The sequence below is a fragment of the Myiozetetes cayanensis genome, unplaced genomic scaffold, assembly GCF_022539395.1.
Source record: "Myiozetetes cayanensis isolate MyiCay16 unplaced genomic scaffold, myiCay2020 scf16, whole genome shotgun sequence".
Lineage (NCBI taxonomy): Eukaryota > Metazoa > Chordata > Aves > Passeriformes > Tyrannidae > Myiozetetes > Myiozetetes cayanensis.
Genome location: NW_026087270.1, coordinates 14,523,682 through 14,543,202, shown reverse-complemented (window position 1 = coordinate 14,543,202; position 19,521 = coordinate 14,523,682). Strand labels below are relative to the sequence as shown.

Below are 19,521 nucleotides of genomic sequence, written 5' to 3'. Positions count from 1 at the left end.
ACAGTTCAGGAGATGGGGTCAACCAAGAGCTGGATGTGCATGTGTGATTTCCTACTTTCATGATAAAAAGTGACAACGTTCAAAATACCCAATATCGATATTTTAAACAGGAAACCGGTCAGTCAGAAGAGTCTTTGGCTTCACCCCACTAGAACCACAACAGGATTTTTGGTGAAAAATGAAATTTCAGAAATAATTCAGCACTCAATATCAGCAACATTTCTTAACCATGTCGAGACTTAGCTTATCATCCTCAATAACCATTTCCAATCTGTCCTCAAGGAACAGTCTGGGCAGTACCAATTCCCATATTCACACAGAGTTCAGTATCACGCAAAGGACTGAAATCCGGAGATGAAAAATGCCAACAGAATGAAGAGGAATGAAAGCCACAGCTATGGTAAAACCAGAGACCATGGAGCATCCACCATTGCTCCCAGGCTCCAGGGAACGGCTACCACAGGTCTACTGTGAGCTGAGAACGTGGGGGCCAAAATCCAGTGACAACTACAGCAGGCTGGCTATGGAGCCAGGGCATGAAGGGCTGTTCAGAGAACACCCTCATGGTGTGCTTTCCTATCAGTAAACAAAATATAGAGATGATGCTCAACCCTTACCTGGAGAAACACACCCAACACAGTGTGAAGCTGAAGGAACACGACATGATGCTCATGAGCCTCCGCAGGGAACAGCCCTTGGCTTCACAATGGCCAGGGCATCATCCTCAGGGCTCTTCGCCACACACCAATCCCTGCCTCCTGAAGGTTCCATCACTGACGAAAAGCAAGGATTCCCCTCACCATGAGCTTGTTCTTCTTCACACAATCACAGAATCGGGCAGGTTGGAAGGGACCACAGCGGGTCATCTGGTCCCACCTCCCCGCTCAAGCACAGGATGGTTCTGGAATATGTCCGGACTCATGTCACTCATGGAGTTGGTGTGAGACAAGCCAAGCTCCTCACCCGGGGATCCCAGCGCAGGAGGAGCTCTGAGCGCTGCTGTGATGGCTGAAGGGGGCCGGGGGTCGGTCCGTGGGCAGCCCGGCCCGCTCGGCACCACCGGCACACTCTCCCCTCGCTCCGGGGAGCGCCGCACTGCCATGGGGCAGCGTTTCTCCTCAGAGAAATGGCCCAGACGGCTCCAGGGTGCCGATGGCAGACGGCTTCGCGCCACCCGACGTCCCTCGGCCGCCTCAGAGCGGCGGCCGCCGGCTCCACGTGGGGGGCAGGTGGCGCGTGGCTCCCCCTCAGCCGGGGCGGCCGCGAAATGGCTGAGGGGGCACGGGAGCGGCACCGCCGTGCCCGGCGGGGAGCGAGGGGCGACAGCGGCCGCCCCTCCCCGGGCCGCCCCTCCTCGGGGGGCTCCCGGCGCCGCCGTCCCCTCGGCGACGGCCGGGCCGGGTGGGGCGGCCATGCGGCGCCGGGGGGGCGGGAAGGTGCCGGCAGGGCCGCCCGAGGCCCCGCGCCCGGCTCTCCCCGTGGTGACCTTGGGCGGGCGGCGCGGCCCTCCCCGACAAGCGCCCGCTCCTCGCCCCCCTCCTCCCCTTTCCCCCCTCCGCCCCTCTATTTTTATAATTTTTTAAATTATAATTTATTTATTTATTTATTTTGGCCGCGGAAAGAGTTTTGAGGCGGGGGCGGGGGGGAGCAGGAGGCCGCCGTCAGAGCGGCCCGGGGACTTTCCTGCCGGAGGGAGGGCGCAGGGGGACCCGTCCCGGTCCCGGTCCCCGCCCGGGGCGGGAGGCGGCGGCGGCGGCGGGCGGGGTGTGAGGGGAGGGCGGGGGGCGCCGGCCCCGCCGCCGCAGGGGAGACGCGGCTCCCGGCGCTGTGCGCCCGAGCTGCTGCTGCTGCTGCTGCTGCTGGTTACGCCAGCCCCGCCGCCTGCCTCTCCGCTCTCCTCGCCTCTGATTCTGCGCACAGCCAGCCCCAAAGCCTGTCATTCTGCAAAACACAGTTTACTCAACAGAGAGAGCGAGTGGGGGAGCGGGAGAGGTGGAGAGAGGGAGACGGCGCGGAGGAGCCCGGTCCCGCACCCCAGCATGGCTTCGGGGGACCTTTACGAGGTAGCGGGGGCCGCGGGGCGGGCGGGCGGCGGAGGGCGCCGGCCGGGGCGCCGCCGGGGGCAGCGGAGGCGCGTTCGGAGCCGCTCCGCCGAGCTCTCGTAGTTGCCGAAGAGCGGAGGAAATAGCTGAGGGAAGGGCTGGGGTGGGGGAAAAAGGCTGGCGTGTGTGCCCGGGGGGGCAGGGAGGGATGGAGCGGCTCCTCCCTTCCGCTGCCTCTCTCTTTCTCTTTCTCTCTCTACTTTCCATCGGGCTTGATCTTAGCAGGCCTTGCAAGAGGGAAGGAGGAAGGAGTGAAGGAGAGCGAGAGTTAGCGGTAGGATGGGGAGGCGATCGCGGTGTGATGAGCCCGGAGAGTGGAGAAAGTCCAGGTAAAGTCATAGGCGCTCTGGACGTGCTGAATGTGCAGATTAGTGCGAAAAAATGCGCCTTAGCGCTGCCGGGAGGCGCAGGGATGGAGGCGGCTCTGCGCCCGCTGTGCAAAGTGCAGGAGCCGGCGCCAGGTTGCTTCACCTCCTGCCCGGGGTGCTGCGGGGGTGGCGGGGGCGGCGGCCGGGCCGGGCCCGGGCTCCCCGCGGGCCGCAAAGTTTGGCGGGGGCCCCGCTCCGGGCGGCCCGGGCTGCGGGAGGGGCGGGCGGCGGCCCCCGGGCCCCCCAGCCCGCCGGGCGCTGCCCCCCCGGCCGCGGCAGCAGCGCCGGGGCAGCATCGGCCCGTCGGGGCACGGAGGGGAGAAGGGGCCGGAGACCCTGACGAATTTTGACCTCTGGCGCCCAGTTCTAATGCCCCAACTGAGAACGGGTCTAGCCACTCTTGCCATGCCGCAGAAGAAGAAGAGAGAAAGCTGAAATTAAGGCAGACTGGACCTGGTTGTTTGAAATAATCCGGTTCCAGTAAGGGGAACCAGGGTGGAGGTCTACCATCTAAAGACACCAAAGGTGACTGGATGTCCTACACTTCTTGGTCTGGAGCACCTCCTCGGGCTGTTGGTGTTTCCTGGTGAAATGGCCGTTTGTTTTGTGGTTCTCTGGAGGGCACAGTTTAAGGGCTAAGACTGAAACCATCACCTTCCACTTGGAGCTGCGTGCTGATGATAGGCACTGCTCAACCATCAGGGTGTGCTTGGGTGTGGAGCTGCTGCTGTGGTTGGTTGGACTTGGTTGGACTTACTCTGCTTTTGATGATCTTGATGATCAGCTGTAGGGTCTCAAGAGCAAGATGTGAAGGATATGACAGGTTTCACGTAGGCAGTTTTTGTTGTTGTCTTTCCAAGTCTTTAACAGAGGTTATAGTTAAAGGATGACATTGCTTTACTAGGACTGTGTGCTGTGTGTGACCACAGACCTCCTCTGAAGTGAACAGCACTTCAGCTCTCCTCCATGGTGTTAAATTACTGGAAGTACATAATGATCTGAATAGTACCACTGACCTTTTTCCCTCCATATTGCAGTATCTGCCATTTAACTTTGTAATTTCAAGGATATTGCATGTCAGCTGTGTTGCTGTTGTGACTCTGGAATAGCCAACTTTGACACCAAAAAGTCGGTGATACAACTTCAGTATTAGTAGTTTCTGGGATGCATGGAGAGTGCCTGGTGTTGTCTGCGTTTTCTTCAGATGTTTGGATTAGTTCTAGAAGGAAATAAAGCTGGTATGTCTCAGGGTTATGGTAGCCATGCCGGTTTAGCTCTGCCTCGTCGTTAAAAAATTCGGCTGTTTCTGGTCTTTGGGTCACAAGACGGTGACGTTGGGAAGGTGGACGTGAGCTGTGCCCTGAGTACCACTGTGTGGCATCCCAGTGAGGCTCCTCAAGGATTAACCTGCTGTGTAGGTGTTCTGTGAGGGAACACACAGCCCAGTTTGCAGCCAGTGTTAGGCCCAGTCACTTTGCAGGCGTTTGCGTGGATGGATGTGAATTGTTGGTCCTGTGGTTCAGATCCTCTGAATCACTTCCTTTCTTTGTTACTCTGTCTGAGCTACTTTTGCTTATCATTGTGCAATATGGAAGAATTGTCTCCAGCAGAACAGGTAGGTGGAAGAAGTGTGGCTGTTCATTCCTTGTCCTGTGAGGTGTTTGGAATATGACCTTCTCAACTGCTCATGGAGTAAAATCTTCATCTACATGTTGGACATGTGGGAAAAAGTACATGTGGGGCTTTGGTTGTCAATCTGTCTGCATTTTGCGTCTTCATTGTGAAGTTCTCCATGACAGAGGTCAGAGGAAATGTCTAGAAAGCTCAAGAGTTTGTAGGTCTAATGGGTAGCAATTGGTAGTGGCTTCATTTATTGCCTCCCTGCTTCTTCCCTTCCCATCTGCATCAAGGGGATTTATTAGAAGGAAGCTCTTAGAGCTGGGATGTCCTGCACCAGTTTGCACATGAGATGAAGAACTTTGTGCCTTCAGAGCAGTCCAAGTTCTTGCTTGGACACATCATTCTTCTCTGCCCTCCTGAACTGGTAGAACATTACATGGATCACAGGATGACCATTAAACAGTTCCAGGAGTTTACCTTGAAATAATTTGGGGCTGTGGATGGAAATAAATAATTGGGGTCTTGTCTTGGCAATTCCAAAGATACACTGCACTCCTGATTCCATTTTGACTCCTTAGTAATATCCAAGCCCTTCAAGGATTCTTCCTGAACTTCAGCAAATAAGACAATAATTAACTCTGCAATTTGGAGTATTTAATACTGGCTGCAAAATCATTTTTGTTAAAGCCAGTCACGATCTAGGAGCCATGATAAAGCACATGAAGGAGTACAGTGTGTATATTACCTATGCAAACCTCTCATATTTTGGTGGCACTCTAGAAACTTTTATAATTTTTCAAGTTTTGGAAATAGATGTGCATATTTATCTTGTCAGTCAATTCATTTTCTATTGTCATGTTATTTTAAAAGGCTTTTCAACCTTTTAAACTTGGAGATAAATTCAGTTACTGTCTTTATATTGAAGCAAAATAAGATCACAGGCAAAACAACCTCAGTGTTTGGTTAACTAGGTGCCTTCTGTTTAGAAATGGCATCTAATCATCTGAAAAACATTTGGGTTAGGACTGTGAAACAGGTACTGATTTATTCTAGAAGCAAAAGAACACCCCTTGGGAGTTCTGTGTTTACTGGGAGCTCAGTTCTAGAGCTTTGTATTAGAACCACGACACCTTACAGCAAAAGTGAGTTATTCCATTATATGGCTGGATGTAGGTGTTAGTTTTGACGTTTTTTAAGTACATTTTTTCCCTTGAACAGTAAGGAATGCTGTGTATGCTTTAGTGTAATTCTCAGGCTATATGAAATGCTGGTCTGGCTTTGCTTGACTTCCATGTGCTTATGACTTCAAGCTTTTATGAGTGGGTGAAAGTGTCATGGAATATTCCCTTTTTTTTTTTTTCTTGCTTTTCCTCATAACAGGTGACCTGTTAAATATTAAAGGCCTATGATGCGTGTTCCTTAGAAATAACAATCTGAAAATAAAGGACTGACAAAAGGGTATTCACAGTGGCCTTCAGCAAGGCAGCCCTGGTTTGCCTTGTGATTCACATACACTGCTGGATGCATTGATAGCAGATCCTCGTTCAGTTTGGTAACCAGCAGAAAGGGAAATGTATTTACTCTTAAATACCAAGTTTGTTGATTCACATTAAAGTTGTCAGTAACTTGAAATAACATTTTGTGTTTTGCATGTACAGTTCAGTTGTCACATTGTCTGAACCCTGACAGTTCTGTCACAGAGACTCTGGTGTTACAAGTCCATGAGATGGCTTTAGAGGGGGAAGGATTCCATAGGAACAGTGCACCTAACTTTATTTTTCCTAGCCCAGAGCATCCTGTTTACTGCCATAACCTCCCCCTTTATTGATGAGTATGTGAATCAGTTATCAGTATCAGAGATGCTCATCAAGCTGATTTGATGCTTTTTTTTACATAATATTTTGGGGGCTTGTATACAATGAGCACAATTAGACTTTCAGGGGTGATGATGTTGAAATCTAAAGTCATATTTTACCTCGTGGCAGATTGTGTTACACCACCTTGGGTAAGTGATCTAGAGATTATAGCTCAATCTCTGCAGGGGACTGGCACATGCTTGTGTTTCTGGATCACAATAATAAACCCAGTAATGTTTGCTTTAAAGTGAAAAAGTGACAATTTAAAAAAAAAACCTTCTCACTGAAATGATACAACACCCATGGACAGGAGCTTGTCCACCACAGTGACAGGCTTCAATCCAATCTCAGTCTGTTTATGCAGCACTGTAAGAACAAGCTGCAGTTTATTTCAGCTCATGTGATCCACCAGAAAGATAATGTACTTCCAGATAATTGCAACATCTCCCGTTTCTACCTGCACTCAGGTACCAGCAAAGTCAAAACCTGAAGGTAATAATGGCACTGTTTGGGCTGCTGAATCCTCATGACATGTGGAGACACGCAAGTGGGAGAGAACAGGGTTGAGCTTTTGGATGCCAGCTTTGGGTTGCAGATGCAGGGCTTAGAAAATCATCTTTGTTTTACACAGTGAGCAAATGCAAGTTTTGGAGCATTGTGGTTTTCCATCTTCCATCTCTTTCAATGGAGTCACTTTTTAGCAGAGACTTAAATCTGCTATTTAAAATGAAATCTATTCTTTACTTCACACGTGTATTTTCTAAGAGGTGACTTGCAAGAAGATGGTGTATTTAGGTAAACATTATTAATATTTCTCAAATCACCCTCTTTATTGATATAACTGTTCCGTGGTGATGGAACAAGACTGATTTCACAAGCAGAGAACAGTGGCTCCAAGTAGGATCTGGGGAATACAGAACAGTTAAGCACCTACTGCTCCTGTACCTTGGCAAGCTGTGGGTGCAGTGCTGATTTCAGTAATACTGGGCTGGGGCTCTCCAGCTCTAAGCATCTGTAATTAACACCTTATTTTTGTAGTGGGAAAGGTTTACTAACAACTATTTTATCGGCTCAGCTATTAATCTATACATTATCATTGAGCTGTTCTCAAAATCAGTATTTAAAGACAACCGTCCTCAAAATCAGGTCACCTCTGAGCAGCATTGCCCTGGGTGGGTGGAAGTGCAGAAGTTGTGTCGCCTGATGAACCTTTGCAGGACTCTGTTCCCAGTTAGGTGTGATTTGCAGGGCAGACCCTGTTCTTCAGTCCCAAACCAGGCAATCACCTGGACACTGAGCTGATTCAAATGGAGCTTCAAAGCCAGTAACAAAGAGCTAACCTGGTGTCCCTTCTGCTCAGGTCCTGGGGTTCTCTAAGGCAAAGATTCTGAGTGAGGTTCTAAAGTGTAACAGGAGAACTCTGGCAATATTCATTATCCCCCTCAGAAATTCCAGAGCCGAGCCACATATGGAACATTACAATGCACATAATGACTGTCTTGTTTACCTACAGCGTCACTCTGTTACCACAGCTCCAACTTCCTCATTACACTGCAAACTGCTGGGCATATTTTGGGGCACTGAAAACCAATTGATTTCTTGTTACAATCTTGATAAAGTGTTTTATCTGCATCAAGTGTAGTTTACTTCAAGGGACATGGCCCAAGTGTACTCCTGGCTTGGGACGGCCACTGAAAATGTACCCTGAAAGCCTCAACATTTGCAGTGAAGACTCCACCAAAGCCACTGAACTAAACGTGCTTCCCCTCAGTGCCCAGGTTCAGTGCTCAGAGCTATTCAAAGGTTAAAATGACATCATTTTTTTGTAATACTTTCTGAATGACAAATACGGTGCTTTACTTTGGGCTGGTCTTGGATTCAAAATTAAAATCCAGCAACAAACTCATTGTTTAGTAATTGCTTGTGAAAGTTAAAATATTTAGAGACATTTCCAATAATGGCAAAATTTAAATGTGGTCTAATATTGAAAGAAATGGGCTAATTATTTTTTTAAAATCAATGGAGTATTTGTGATGGCCAGCTATGCTGTAAATAGCAATTCTTTGTCCATTCATTTGACTTTTAGCAGCATTACGGTTCCTTGGCTCTGTACGTTTTCATCTAGTGCAATCCCCTCTTGTTGTTCTTCCTTATCCATATATATTTTTCAGATACTTTCTGCAGCACATTTTATGGCACTGACATCCTGACACTGGCAAAAAAAGTTAATTAAATAGTTAAATGTCCCTTGCATTGAAACTATTATAACAATATAATTGAAGTGAAACATTGGCAATGCAGGGCGACTGGTAGTGGGGTATGTGAATTCTGGATTTCTCTACATTCATGCACATACAAATATTCTCATTTTGGCATAAGAAGTTCATAATTTTGGCCTGTTGAATTAATTATGTCACACTCTTTGTTTATTATCAAAACTTTGCATTGGTAATATTGCAAAGCTGAAGGGAAATACACTGCAGTCTGTTTTCTTATATTACACTGAGAAAATTTAGATTACAACACTATTTTAATATCATCTCCTTTTTAGTCTTGATATAAAATATTGTTACAATTCTATTAGCTCTCTAAAAACTTTCCCAAGAAGTTGATATAGTTGACCTGTGTAGGAAAGAATGATTCCTCTTGTGGCTCACCAAGGAAGAGGAAATAGGTTGACTCTTACAAAATGGTAAAGGGTGGCATTGAAAACATCTGTCAGAAAGACACTTCTCTTTGAAAACACCACCTGGACTTTGCTAGATTTCTCACAGTCCACCCCCAAAATTTGCAGCCCGTTCTTTAAGAGGAGCAAAACAGGAACAATGGGGATATTTTCATCCTTTAGTAAAGTAATCACTTAAATGTGCCCATCACAGCACTGAGATCCATTGCAGATTAGTAGCACCTTTCAAAAGAAACAGAATCAGCAGACTCATGTGAACACGTGTCTTGTCTGTACAAGAGTTACCATTTTTAAAGGAAGGCACAGCCACAGAACTCTTAATGTCCAGATAAGATTGGCTCTGGCTGGTGTGTTTTTTCAGAAAACCTTATTGTAAGACCCCACAGGAGCAGCTGGTAATGACACCAAGGTGTGGTCCAGAAGAGTTGGTCATCTCTTAGTCTGCCTGGTTCACAGAGAGGGTGTCTATGAATAGAGTCTCCAAATACCAGTATTAGGACCTGTGTTGTACAACAGAATCATCAATTATTTGAAAATCATCACAATTACTCTTGATAATTCATAGAGTATTATTATAATTGTCAAGACAAAGGTTGACATTGAAAAGTTGGGTGTCAGCAGCTGAAATTCAGTGTTTATAAATGCAAGCTAATGATCAGAGGAAAAATAATCCTGACCATACATGCATAAAAATGAACCCTGAAGAAGCTGTTACTATTCTGGAGAAATCTTGGAAAAGTTTCTGGGTGTGTCCACATTCGTATTTTAATTTGGATCAGGTGCATGCTTTTGAAGTGAATCTCCCTGTGCTCCCCAGTCACCACACCTCTGGTTGCATCACTGCACTGTCTTGGAGAGCAGTGACCACACTCCCTCCAAGGACACTGAACCAGAAAAGGTGTTCAGCTCCTGGGGGGACTCCTGCTTGTCAGAGCAAAACCTCAGGCAAGCACAAGCTTAGGTGTTCGTAAGAAAGCATCTGAGAATGCAGGAACACAGAACAGACAGTAAAGCAGGGAAGGGCCATCAGGGTGTTCAGGAGGAGTGGCTGTCAGTGGAGATATCTTAGAACAACTTTCTGCATGGGAAAAGAAGTGATTGAGGAAGGTGTGAATGGTATGGAAAAGACAAAGGGGGGATGTTTAGTTAAGTCATAAGTGAGTGCTATTTCTCATTGCACAAGAGAAGATTTGAGGTAAAGGCAATGATTAGGGGACCCAAACAATGGGAGTACTCCACAGTATGTACATTTTGGAACTCATTGCCATGGGATGTTGTGGAAATCAGAACTGTAAATGGTTTCAAAGAATGGTAAAACAGGAGGATTGATCCCTTTACACCTTTCAGGACATCTTTCAGCACAAAGCAGTCTTTACACTGCTAATCACAGAAGCTGGGAGAGCAGAGCAAGGGCAGCACTTACTCTACAGATGCTGTTTCCTAAGCACCCAGTACTAATTTCTGTAGAATATACAACAACGTTGAGCTAAGGGGACCTTTAGTCTGACCTCGTATGGCAGTTCTTAGTTTTGTACTTACCACAGTCATTAAACAAACACAGTTATTGACTGAGGTGTTGATACGGTCTGCAGAGATCACAGACACACTTGCCTTGCAAGCTGTATTCTGCTGTTCTAATTCCTAATCCTTGTCAATTAATATCTTTGCAAAGCAAAGGACAAATCAGAATAGTGGGTTCTGTTTCTGATACAGAGAAACGTCAGTGTCTGCTTTAGAGCCCTCACAGTGCAGATTTAGAATCATGGAATCATTAAGGTTGGAAAAGACTTTTAAGGTGATGGAGTCCAACCATTAACCAGCACCACCGTGTTCCCCCCAACCCACGTCCCTGAGTGCCACATCCACACACCTTCTGAACACTTCTAGGGATGGTGATTCCATCACTGCCCTGGGCAGCCTGTTCCAGACTCCTTAACAAATGCAACATGTGGTGGAAGCAGAAGAGAGTAGAAGAAGGGAGGAGGTGATGAAGTGACGTTAAATGAAACATATATCATAAAAACTAAGTTAACAGTTAAAGACAAACTAGAAAACATTCCAGTAAATGCATGGAATGAGGCAAATGATCGAGTCAGTGTTACTAGAAAGTTACATTAATGGAGTAAGAAGTTTCTGATGAACAAAACTAGCTTTCTTCTATGAGAAAAGCATTTCAGCATCTAAAAGAGTTTCTCCACAACTTTCCTGTATTTATGTTTTCAGATGGTCTTCACAGGCTGTACAGGATTGTCAGTCTGCCTCACCTGAATAGACATCAGAAAGCCACTAACTATGAGCAAACCCATCAGCTTGTTCTTGATGGGGTTGAATTTTTTTTCCAGAAATAATGATTACAAATATACTGAAATATAAACAGTCTGATTTCTAACTGACCAACTCAACCTGTCAAATTCTTTCACACAATGAACTTTTTGTAGCATCACTTGGAAGTCACTGAAACAAAGGAGAGAGTGTTGTTCATGTATCTTATTATTGCCAGTAACAAGAGAGATCTTACAAAATAAAGTGTGATATTACATAGTTTTTTAAAAGACTACTTTGTTAAATTTCTTTGACTATACTAATGGACTTCCCTTTAAATGTTATGCAGTTGAAATTGGCTCTGATAATATTTGTGAAGCCATTAAATCATTTCCCTTTTTGGGGAAGGGACTGTTTTGCAAAATACAAAATCACATTAATGCACCTGATGAATTTGTCTTCCAGAATTTTTTTGTGACAGGTTTTGGGTGTTTCAGCCCAGGAGATCTGACAGGAAAGGTGCTGGAGAAACACAAGTGTGGTTCACATGGAAGGACAATGCAGAGTACTGCTTACAGGGCTTGTAAATGTGCTCTGAGACAAACTGCAAAGATGTTGGTCCCAGAGTGTTTTGGTGATTAATGTAAGGGAGGAACAGCAGAGCGCAGTGCAGAGGGGAATGAGTGAATTTGGGTGACACAGCACAAGGAGACCTTCTCTGATGAGAAGGGATTGAACTCATCTCTACCTAAGCAGAGGAAGAAGCAAACTTTTAGGTTCATCAGTGATACAGCATAACAGCAAAGCTTCAAATTAGATAGGAATATGACTCACATATCAAAATCTATGCAGGGAGGAGGATGGAAACTTTGGATCCCAAGTTAAATACTAGGAATTAGAGGGGAAACTACATTTATGTACTAAAATGCCTTCACATGACTCCAGGAGAAATAACCTGGAAGTTCTTGAAGGAATAAATACTGGTTTATGAGGGGCAATTAAAACTTTGAGATTCAAGTGTAGTAACTGGGAGCAAGAGTCTGTAATAGAGTCCTGCTGCACAAACTCGAGCTTTTCAAAATCCAAAGTTGGGAGAAGTTGAAAAACAGCTTCCAATCTTGTGTAATTAAACATTAGCACTGGTTCACAATTTTCTACTGTGCTGAAATGTCAGAACCAATGTACTAAAACAGTCAGACAAGGAGATGGCAGAGAATATGAAGAACTTGGCAGTGTTCTGTCCAGGTGGTCACTATTCCAGACTGATGTTACCATGCTGCAGATCACTACATGACAGTAGGCAGTGTTTGTACAGTCAGCAGAACACATCAAAGCATGGAAACGGTGATAAAAGTGACAGGAAACTGAAAGAAGCAACGAAGAAGAGATGATCTTTTCTTTGGTTGGTTGGGTTTGGGTTTTTTGTTTCTACAGTAGAAATGCAAAATGACCACTTTTCTGTCTTTATATGTAGAAACAAAGTGTGAGTCAGGCAATTAAATCGACAGTTCAGGCAGCAGAATTTAGTAAGGCTGAATGTTCCTGTAAGTTCCTTTTATGGTCTGATAATGTTTTATGTGTAGTGGAAGCCCAAATCCCCTGTGCTCTGATGATGCACAGAACATGCAACAGAAAGCTGTGTTTGATGTGTTTTTACATGTACCAGGGAAATAGCATCTCTTTTACCTTATACCCACAGAAGAACTCATGTTTCTTAAGAAAATAAAAAGGGGGAAGTCCTTGGCCAGCTTTTATGGCCTTCCCAGTGCTGCATTTTACTTGGTGTCAAGAACTGTGCTCATCAATTAACTGTGGGAATCGTGGAGCTCTCAGAGCAAAATTGTTGGGCATCCCAGGGCTGAGCAATGTCTTGAGAGCCTGGTGCTTTGGATCAGCTCCTTCCTCTGACTTTGCTGTGCTTCAGAACCTGCTGCAGTGTTTTGTACATAACAGTGATGTGTTGGTGCTTTTAGGGAAGCTGAGGTACAAACACACCCTCAGAACGCACAGCGAGCAGGCTGCCCGTGTGGCCACACAGCAGCTCAGGAGTAGCAGAGAGCTCTGCTCCCCTCATGTTCTCACTCAGCAAAGACCATTTGGAGGCCATTGGAAGGAGACTCATCCACTCCCTGTCCCCAGCAGCAAGTGATTTCCAGTGCCTTTCCTGTGCACTCGCATCAGATGACAGATTAAAGCAGGAGTGCCAAGGTGGCCTTGTCATCTCTCCCTGCTGACTAAAGCCTCTGCAAACAGTATGTTGTATGGCATTTATCAAGTGCATCAAGACAGTAACAACTCCAAGGTCCAAGGAAGACACCCTTTTTTTTTTCACTGTACACATCCCACACTTTGGATTACTGTTCTCATTGTTCCCATCCATCCTTCCTCACACCAAGAGAACGCGCTTTCCTGGAAGAACAGTTGGTGGGACTCAACACAGGGACTCTGCTTGTGGTCCATCAGCTCCTCTGAACTGCCTCTTGCTGCCTCTGGAAGCATAAGGAATTGCTAGAATGGATGGAAGAGTGTTCCTTCTCCCAGCTGAATGGCCTGTCCCCAGCTCTGTCATGAGCACCACAAAGGATGATGGATCTTCTCCCTGCTTTGTTTGATGATCCCCTGCTTTGGCTTCCTGGCATGACACCACTTAGAGCATTTCCAGTGAGTGCCACTGGTGCCCCAGCAGCAGTGTCAGGTATTGCAGCGTGCACAGGGTGACCACTGACTGACAGGCTGCTGTGGGCTGTGGTTTGAATTGTTCTGCAGTTGTGCTGCTGTTATTTTTTGTGCTTCATCCACTCATGTCAAACACCACTGACAACCTGCTCTGCTTAGAAGACAGAGGCAGGTCTCCTTTTAATGTGAACTGAACCTTCTATTTGTACCGTGAATGATGCAATTTCCCTCCCCTGCTATTACCTGCTGCTCTTGTAGCCTATTTAGTATACAGGGGAAAAAAGTCTTGCTTACAGATTGATCAGGATATGTAAAGTAGTCTTTTATTTTGGATATGCAGTCAGCACTGCTAGTATATTTTAATTTACACAACCCTTGATTTTTTTACAGTCAAAATATGTGTCCAAAGGACAGCTGACAAACCAAGGACAATATTTTTTAATGCTTTTTTTATCCCCAAGCCACAAGGCAGAATCCCTTTAGGTAACTGGAATAACTTCTGCCTTAATATATTAACGCTTCTGTAAAATGTCTAGATTCCCTTATTAAATCCAGGATTTTGTGCAGCTCAGAACAGCTTTAACAGAACTTTTTCTAAACATCTTTCTTACTTCATGTCCAGCTGCTGTTGCTCCTGTTACCACCAAAAGGCAGCCATTCCAAGGTGACAAGCACCTCAAAAGTTGCAGTGTAATGGCAGTTCATCTTTCCAAGTGGTGGGTTGGACACTGAGCATGTCATTTGGGACTGAGAATCACCAAGGTCTGTTTGGGATGTGCATTTAAACACGTACACTTTCCCTGGCATCGAGGGGATATCTGGGGATTGCCTACAGATATTTAGTATTTGATATATCACTTACTCAAGATTTGGAAAGTACTTGAGTAGTAAGCCTGAGGGTTAGCAGAGGAACTGTGTGATAAGCCTCAGATCTCACAGAAGAACTGATAGCAAGACCTGCCTTTTCATTCCCCCTCTGAATATACAGCAGCACAACAGGGCTTTGCAGTGACAGACACAGCTGAACTGAGGCAGAGGATGAACCATTGCTGGTTTCCAGTCAGTTTTGAGGGGGTTTTTTTCTTTTGAAGTGACTAGTCTGTAGCTCCATTTCTGAGAAGTTTCCTTGAGCCTCTGACTCAAAGAGAGACCTCTCTGGACGGGGTAAAGCAGTAGATGGAGCGGGACAGAAACTGCTCGGAGCACGTTCCCCTCTGCAAACACAGGGGCAGCTGCTTCTGATCTGTGGCTTCTCACTGCTCTCGTGTGAGGGAATCCCACTCCGAGTTTCAGGAGCCTCGACAGAGCCTAAGCAAAGCCGTGGTTCATTTAGGACTGGGTGTTATTTTAATAAGCTTAATAAATCCTATATAGGACTGAAAGTTTCTTTGGAGTTCTGAGTCCTGCAAAGCTGCGCTCTCGGGCTGACCTTTGAGCCTTGTGCACTGCAGAGCTCTGAAAAACTGCACCAGTTCTGTGCTGCACCAATTTCAGCAGCATCAGCAAGCCCAGTGGAAGTTGCTCACCCACTTTAGCAGCCTTTTTTCAGCATCAGGTTGATCAGACATAGGACTGCAAAGGGCTTCCACTGCCACAGACACTCACACAGCTCCAGAAGGTCCATACCATGGAGAAACAAACTGACTTGCTTCATGAAATCAGCACCCAGAGAAGATCAGGAGTTGGCATCGTTTTTGTTTAACCAGACCCATCACATGATTGAAGCTGAAATGCTCATGAATGTTACCACTGTTCTTGTGAAGCACGAATGGCAAGGACTGGTTTCATGTGCAGCATGGACACTGACCTTCAAAGGGAAACACTCCTTGCAGCACCATTTATCTCACTTTTGGCAAAGCAGAGCAATGAACTGGTATATTTTCTTTTAAAAGCTGTTTTCTGGCTACATTACAACTTTATTAATGGATGTGTATTCTAAGTTATCTTTTCTTGGACAGCCTACTTGGGAACGGTCAAACTAAAAAATTGCTTTTATAAAATTATTTTAGCGTGCTTTAATCTCAGCATGCTGAGAAATATGGTAGATAGACCAAGAAAATGAAAAGCCCTGGGGCTAAATTTTATTTTTAAGAGTCACTTAAAAAACAGAGCTCCACCTAAGCAAGTTGACCTTGCTTGTTACAGTTGCTGGAGAGCTTTGGTTGTGAATAGCTGTGAGTGTACACTGTTTGAATAACACATCAGAACACACCAGAACCTGCCAGTGGCCTCAGGCTTTGTGACTTCCAGTAAAACAAAATCTAGAGCTTTGGATTCAGGTGGTCAGTGAAATGCCCAACATGCCATTGAAAAGGTTTTCAGGTGCCTAAAACCAAAAGAAACCTGAGGGTCTGGCCCTTAAGGGAAAATATTCACAACTTTCCAGAATGCTCCCGGTGCAAAAGGTTGTGTCTCTCTTTCAGAAAGCCTGGAAAGTAAGACAGGTTAATCCACAGCTGACTCCACAGAAAACCTGGTCTCAGAATTAACTCAGTATTTTTGGACTCTCATGTAGGCCACAAAAGTGCTACTTCCCTCAGTATATAAACAATATACAACATAGACAATACATAACAAGTATTTAAACTCTTCCCTTACACTTTAGTGATGCTTTATGTGCCTGCTTTCAGAACATTCCTGAAGTGTTCTGTTTCAATTTAATTTGTGTTTTTTTAATTCATAACATCGGGTTTTAAAAAACCCAAACACTGAATTTTTAGGGTTTTTTTGGAAGGTAAATTTTAAAATTTTTACAGCACGTGCAACTTTCATAGATGACTTCTTTTTAAGGTTTTGCACTTGGGTGGTATCATGACTCTGTCTTCCTTGCATTTAATTTGGCCATTTTCTTTAGTCAAAATCAGGCCTTTTTAAAAGGAGGGGCATTGTTTTTCTAAACAATAAAACAAAGAAGTGACTTGTATCGATCTGGTGAAGGCAGTTATTGTAGTCCCACACTTCATAAAAATGTTCTCCCTCAAAATTATATGAAATAACACGAATTAGAACTTTAAACACAAGTGATGAACAGGAACACTTGAGGGTGAACTTTTGGAATACGGCTCCAAAGCAGCTACAGATTTTTAGACAGAGCCATCCCATTAACCCCCAAATCTTGGTGACATCGAATAAAAGTTTGTGCTGTCACATGTCACTCACTCAGGAAGACCACTACTATTTAATAGTTTTGTGGTTTTCATTTTTAGACTGTACCAGACACCTGAAATGCTGGAAACCTCCTGCTCAAACCTGCAGAGTCTGTTTCAGAACATCTGATGAACAGGGTATTATCAGCTTTTTATGTTAAATGCTGATAAAAAACCCTACAGTTTGAAGCAAGGCCTGGTGAGAATGAACTGCTGGAGAATGAATGAGTTCTAGTGTGAATAAACTATCAAGTGCATATCACTCTAATGGAGCAGAAATGTTCAGTACTTGATGCTGTTACAAATAACAAGCAATTTCAGACTCTTTTCTTTAGAATGATACATTTTTTCACTGTACACACAGCATATTTAGATTATCACAGGATGCCCTTCATTGCACAATGCCCACAATTACTCACACAATTAGATTTCATGTTGCTGACTTAGGAGTCTGTAACCAGACAGGCATCAGAGAAGGAAAAGAACCAAAATCCTAAAATAAAGACTGTGGGGTAAAGAGAGCCTGGAAAATATCTTTGCTCTCTAAATATCTACCATTAAAAAAAAACAAAAAACCAAACAAACTGAGGCCAATTTTTTTTGTTGAAGATAAATTGCAATTCAGCTCCTTACAAAAAACTGAAGTGGCTTATTGATTAACTTGGACAGGACTGTCCCTTGCTGATATGTCTGGGATTATGAAGGGTCTAAAACATGAGAATAACATCACTAAAACAACTGACAGTCAAAAGATTTCAGACATTCTGATTACCTTGAATAAAAATTATTTTATATTCTATGACCATCAGAGGAATTTATTAAACACCTCAGAGTGCTCATCAGAGTAAGGAACATTTCCCACAGAATGCAGGAGATGTCCAGGTGATTCAGACACTCTGCCCTTCCTCACTGTCACCTTCAGAAGACTTTCCAGCCATTTAGAGAGAAACTGGAGACCATTCCATCTATTTTTCCTGTACCATCTCACTGGCTTTTATCCTTCTGTTGTAAAACATCTCCAGTTCCCTTCCCAAGTACCTCACGGGTGCAAACCTGCCTTTTAACACCTGCCCTGCCTGTAATTGTTGTGTTAATGGGATCACCGAGGCAAGAGCTGTAAAGATCCCGCAGCGTTTGGAGCCGCCTGGGCTGTCCGTGCCCTGCAGCCCCTGTGACATCCAGCAGCCACGGGCAAGGTCTTCTCCAGAACAACACCCAATTTTTATCCAGCAGAGCCACCATCTCTGTCTTTGGGGCGCTCTGAGCAATCATCAGCACTGTCTGACAGCCACTCTGGACGAGATGCTGTGATTAACATATCCTGACCATTTGATTTCAACAACAAGGCAGATGAGATGACACCACGTATTAAAGGGAAGGGCTCAGTGCTCTGAGCTCCACCTGTTCTGCTGCTGAATAACAGTGATGATCATTAGGGTCCATGTGGTAGGATAGGTTTACATGGGGATTGTAACCACGAAAATAACATTTCAGAGGGGTAATTGGGAAAATACATACTCTGTAGGGAAATCCTCTGAAGGCAAACTGGCAGTTTGTTTAAATCCTCCTTCCATGTCCACCTGAACTTTCTTGTTTCCTTGGAATTAACCATGTGCATATCATCTTGAAATCTTCAACACATCAAATATTGTATTATTGTTATTAACTAGAAACAAGTTTAGTTGTGTTCCAGATACCTTATATTAATTATTGTCCCTCAGAATATTCCAGAAAGGATGAGGTTTATGTTCCTTCATTAGACTACAGCTGACAAGCATAATAAAAGCAATCCCTCTCCCATATTTCCCAGTATTTCTGCTGCAGCAGTAACAACACAGCACTCCTCCATCACGGGTGTTACTGTTTATTTCTGCAGTATTTTTTCTATGAGTGTCTTTGTACACAACTGCTCTTTGGAGGAAAAGAACCCTTGAAGGCTGATCAGAAATTCCCTCTGTTATTCCAGAGCCATTTAATCCAGGTGTAGTCTTTTTCCCATCATTCATCTTATGAGTTTCTTACCCCTCTCAAGTGTGCCAAGAACCTCTTGGTCTTTTCAGGACATGATACTGAATAATCTGCTCCCAAATTATGGGATAGAACCAGCAGTGAGAGCCAGTGCTAAATGCAGATAGAAAGCACAAGTTAATCTTTTCTCCTGGTTTTTATTGCTCACTAGGCTTCAAAAATAGTTTCTTCATCAAAATTTTCATTTTGTAGATTGCTGTACATACAGATTATGTATGTACATACATTGGACACATTATGGACATATTATGGACATACATTGGACATATTATGGACATATTATGGACATACACACCCCAGCTCAGCACATCCCTTGTTCTGCTTATGCCATGAGAATGACTGTTCATACAAACACTGCAAATACACTGAATAATGACTTCACACTGGATCTCAGTATTAAAAAATGTCCATTTAGTGACTAAGAAAATCTTTTTAACCTTCTGAGCAGCTGCCCTTGGTCCTCCAACCCATCTCTGCTTTGTACACCTCAGAGAGTAGAGGGGTCTGGCTGTATGACCTGAAGGGGAACAAACTCTGATGGTACCACGTCAAAGAGAGCTGGAAGTTCAGAGCTGCTCCTGGGAAGCTGCCTTCCAGCTGCCTGGTGGATCCAAACCCAGCTCCATTGAGTCATTTCACACACCCACTTCCACAGATTGCACAGAACTCAGTCTTCCAAATGGAGCTGCTTTTCCAAGTGGAAAAGAATTAATAAAGATTTAGTAAATTATTAGTAAATATTTTAGGCAAAATGTATTTTAGAATCATAGAATAATG

At 44.7% G+C, this 19,521-nt stretch overlaps 1 protein-coding gene across 1 annotated transcript in view; it reads left to right on the top strand.

Moving 5' to 3' along the window:
- Window positions 1-1,793: 1,793 nt before the first annotated feature.
- The window catches only part of CDYL2 (chromodomain Y like 2), a 54,672-nt gene continuing 36,944 nt past the window's right edge, over window positions 1,794-19,521 (top strand). Inside the window, exon 1 of the mRNA XM_050311136.1 lies at window positions 1,794-2,063. Within this exon, the coding sequence (XP_050167093.1) occupies window positions 2,040-2,063 (24 nt within the window). The 5' untranslated portion in view covers window positions 1,794-2,039. The remainder of the gene's footprint in view (window positions 2,064-19,521) is intronic.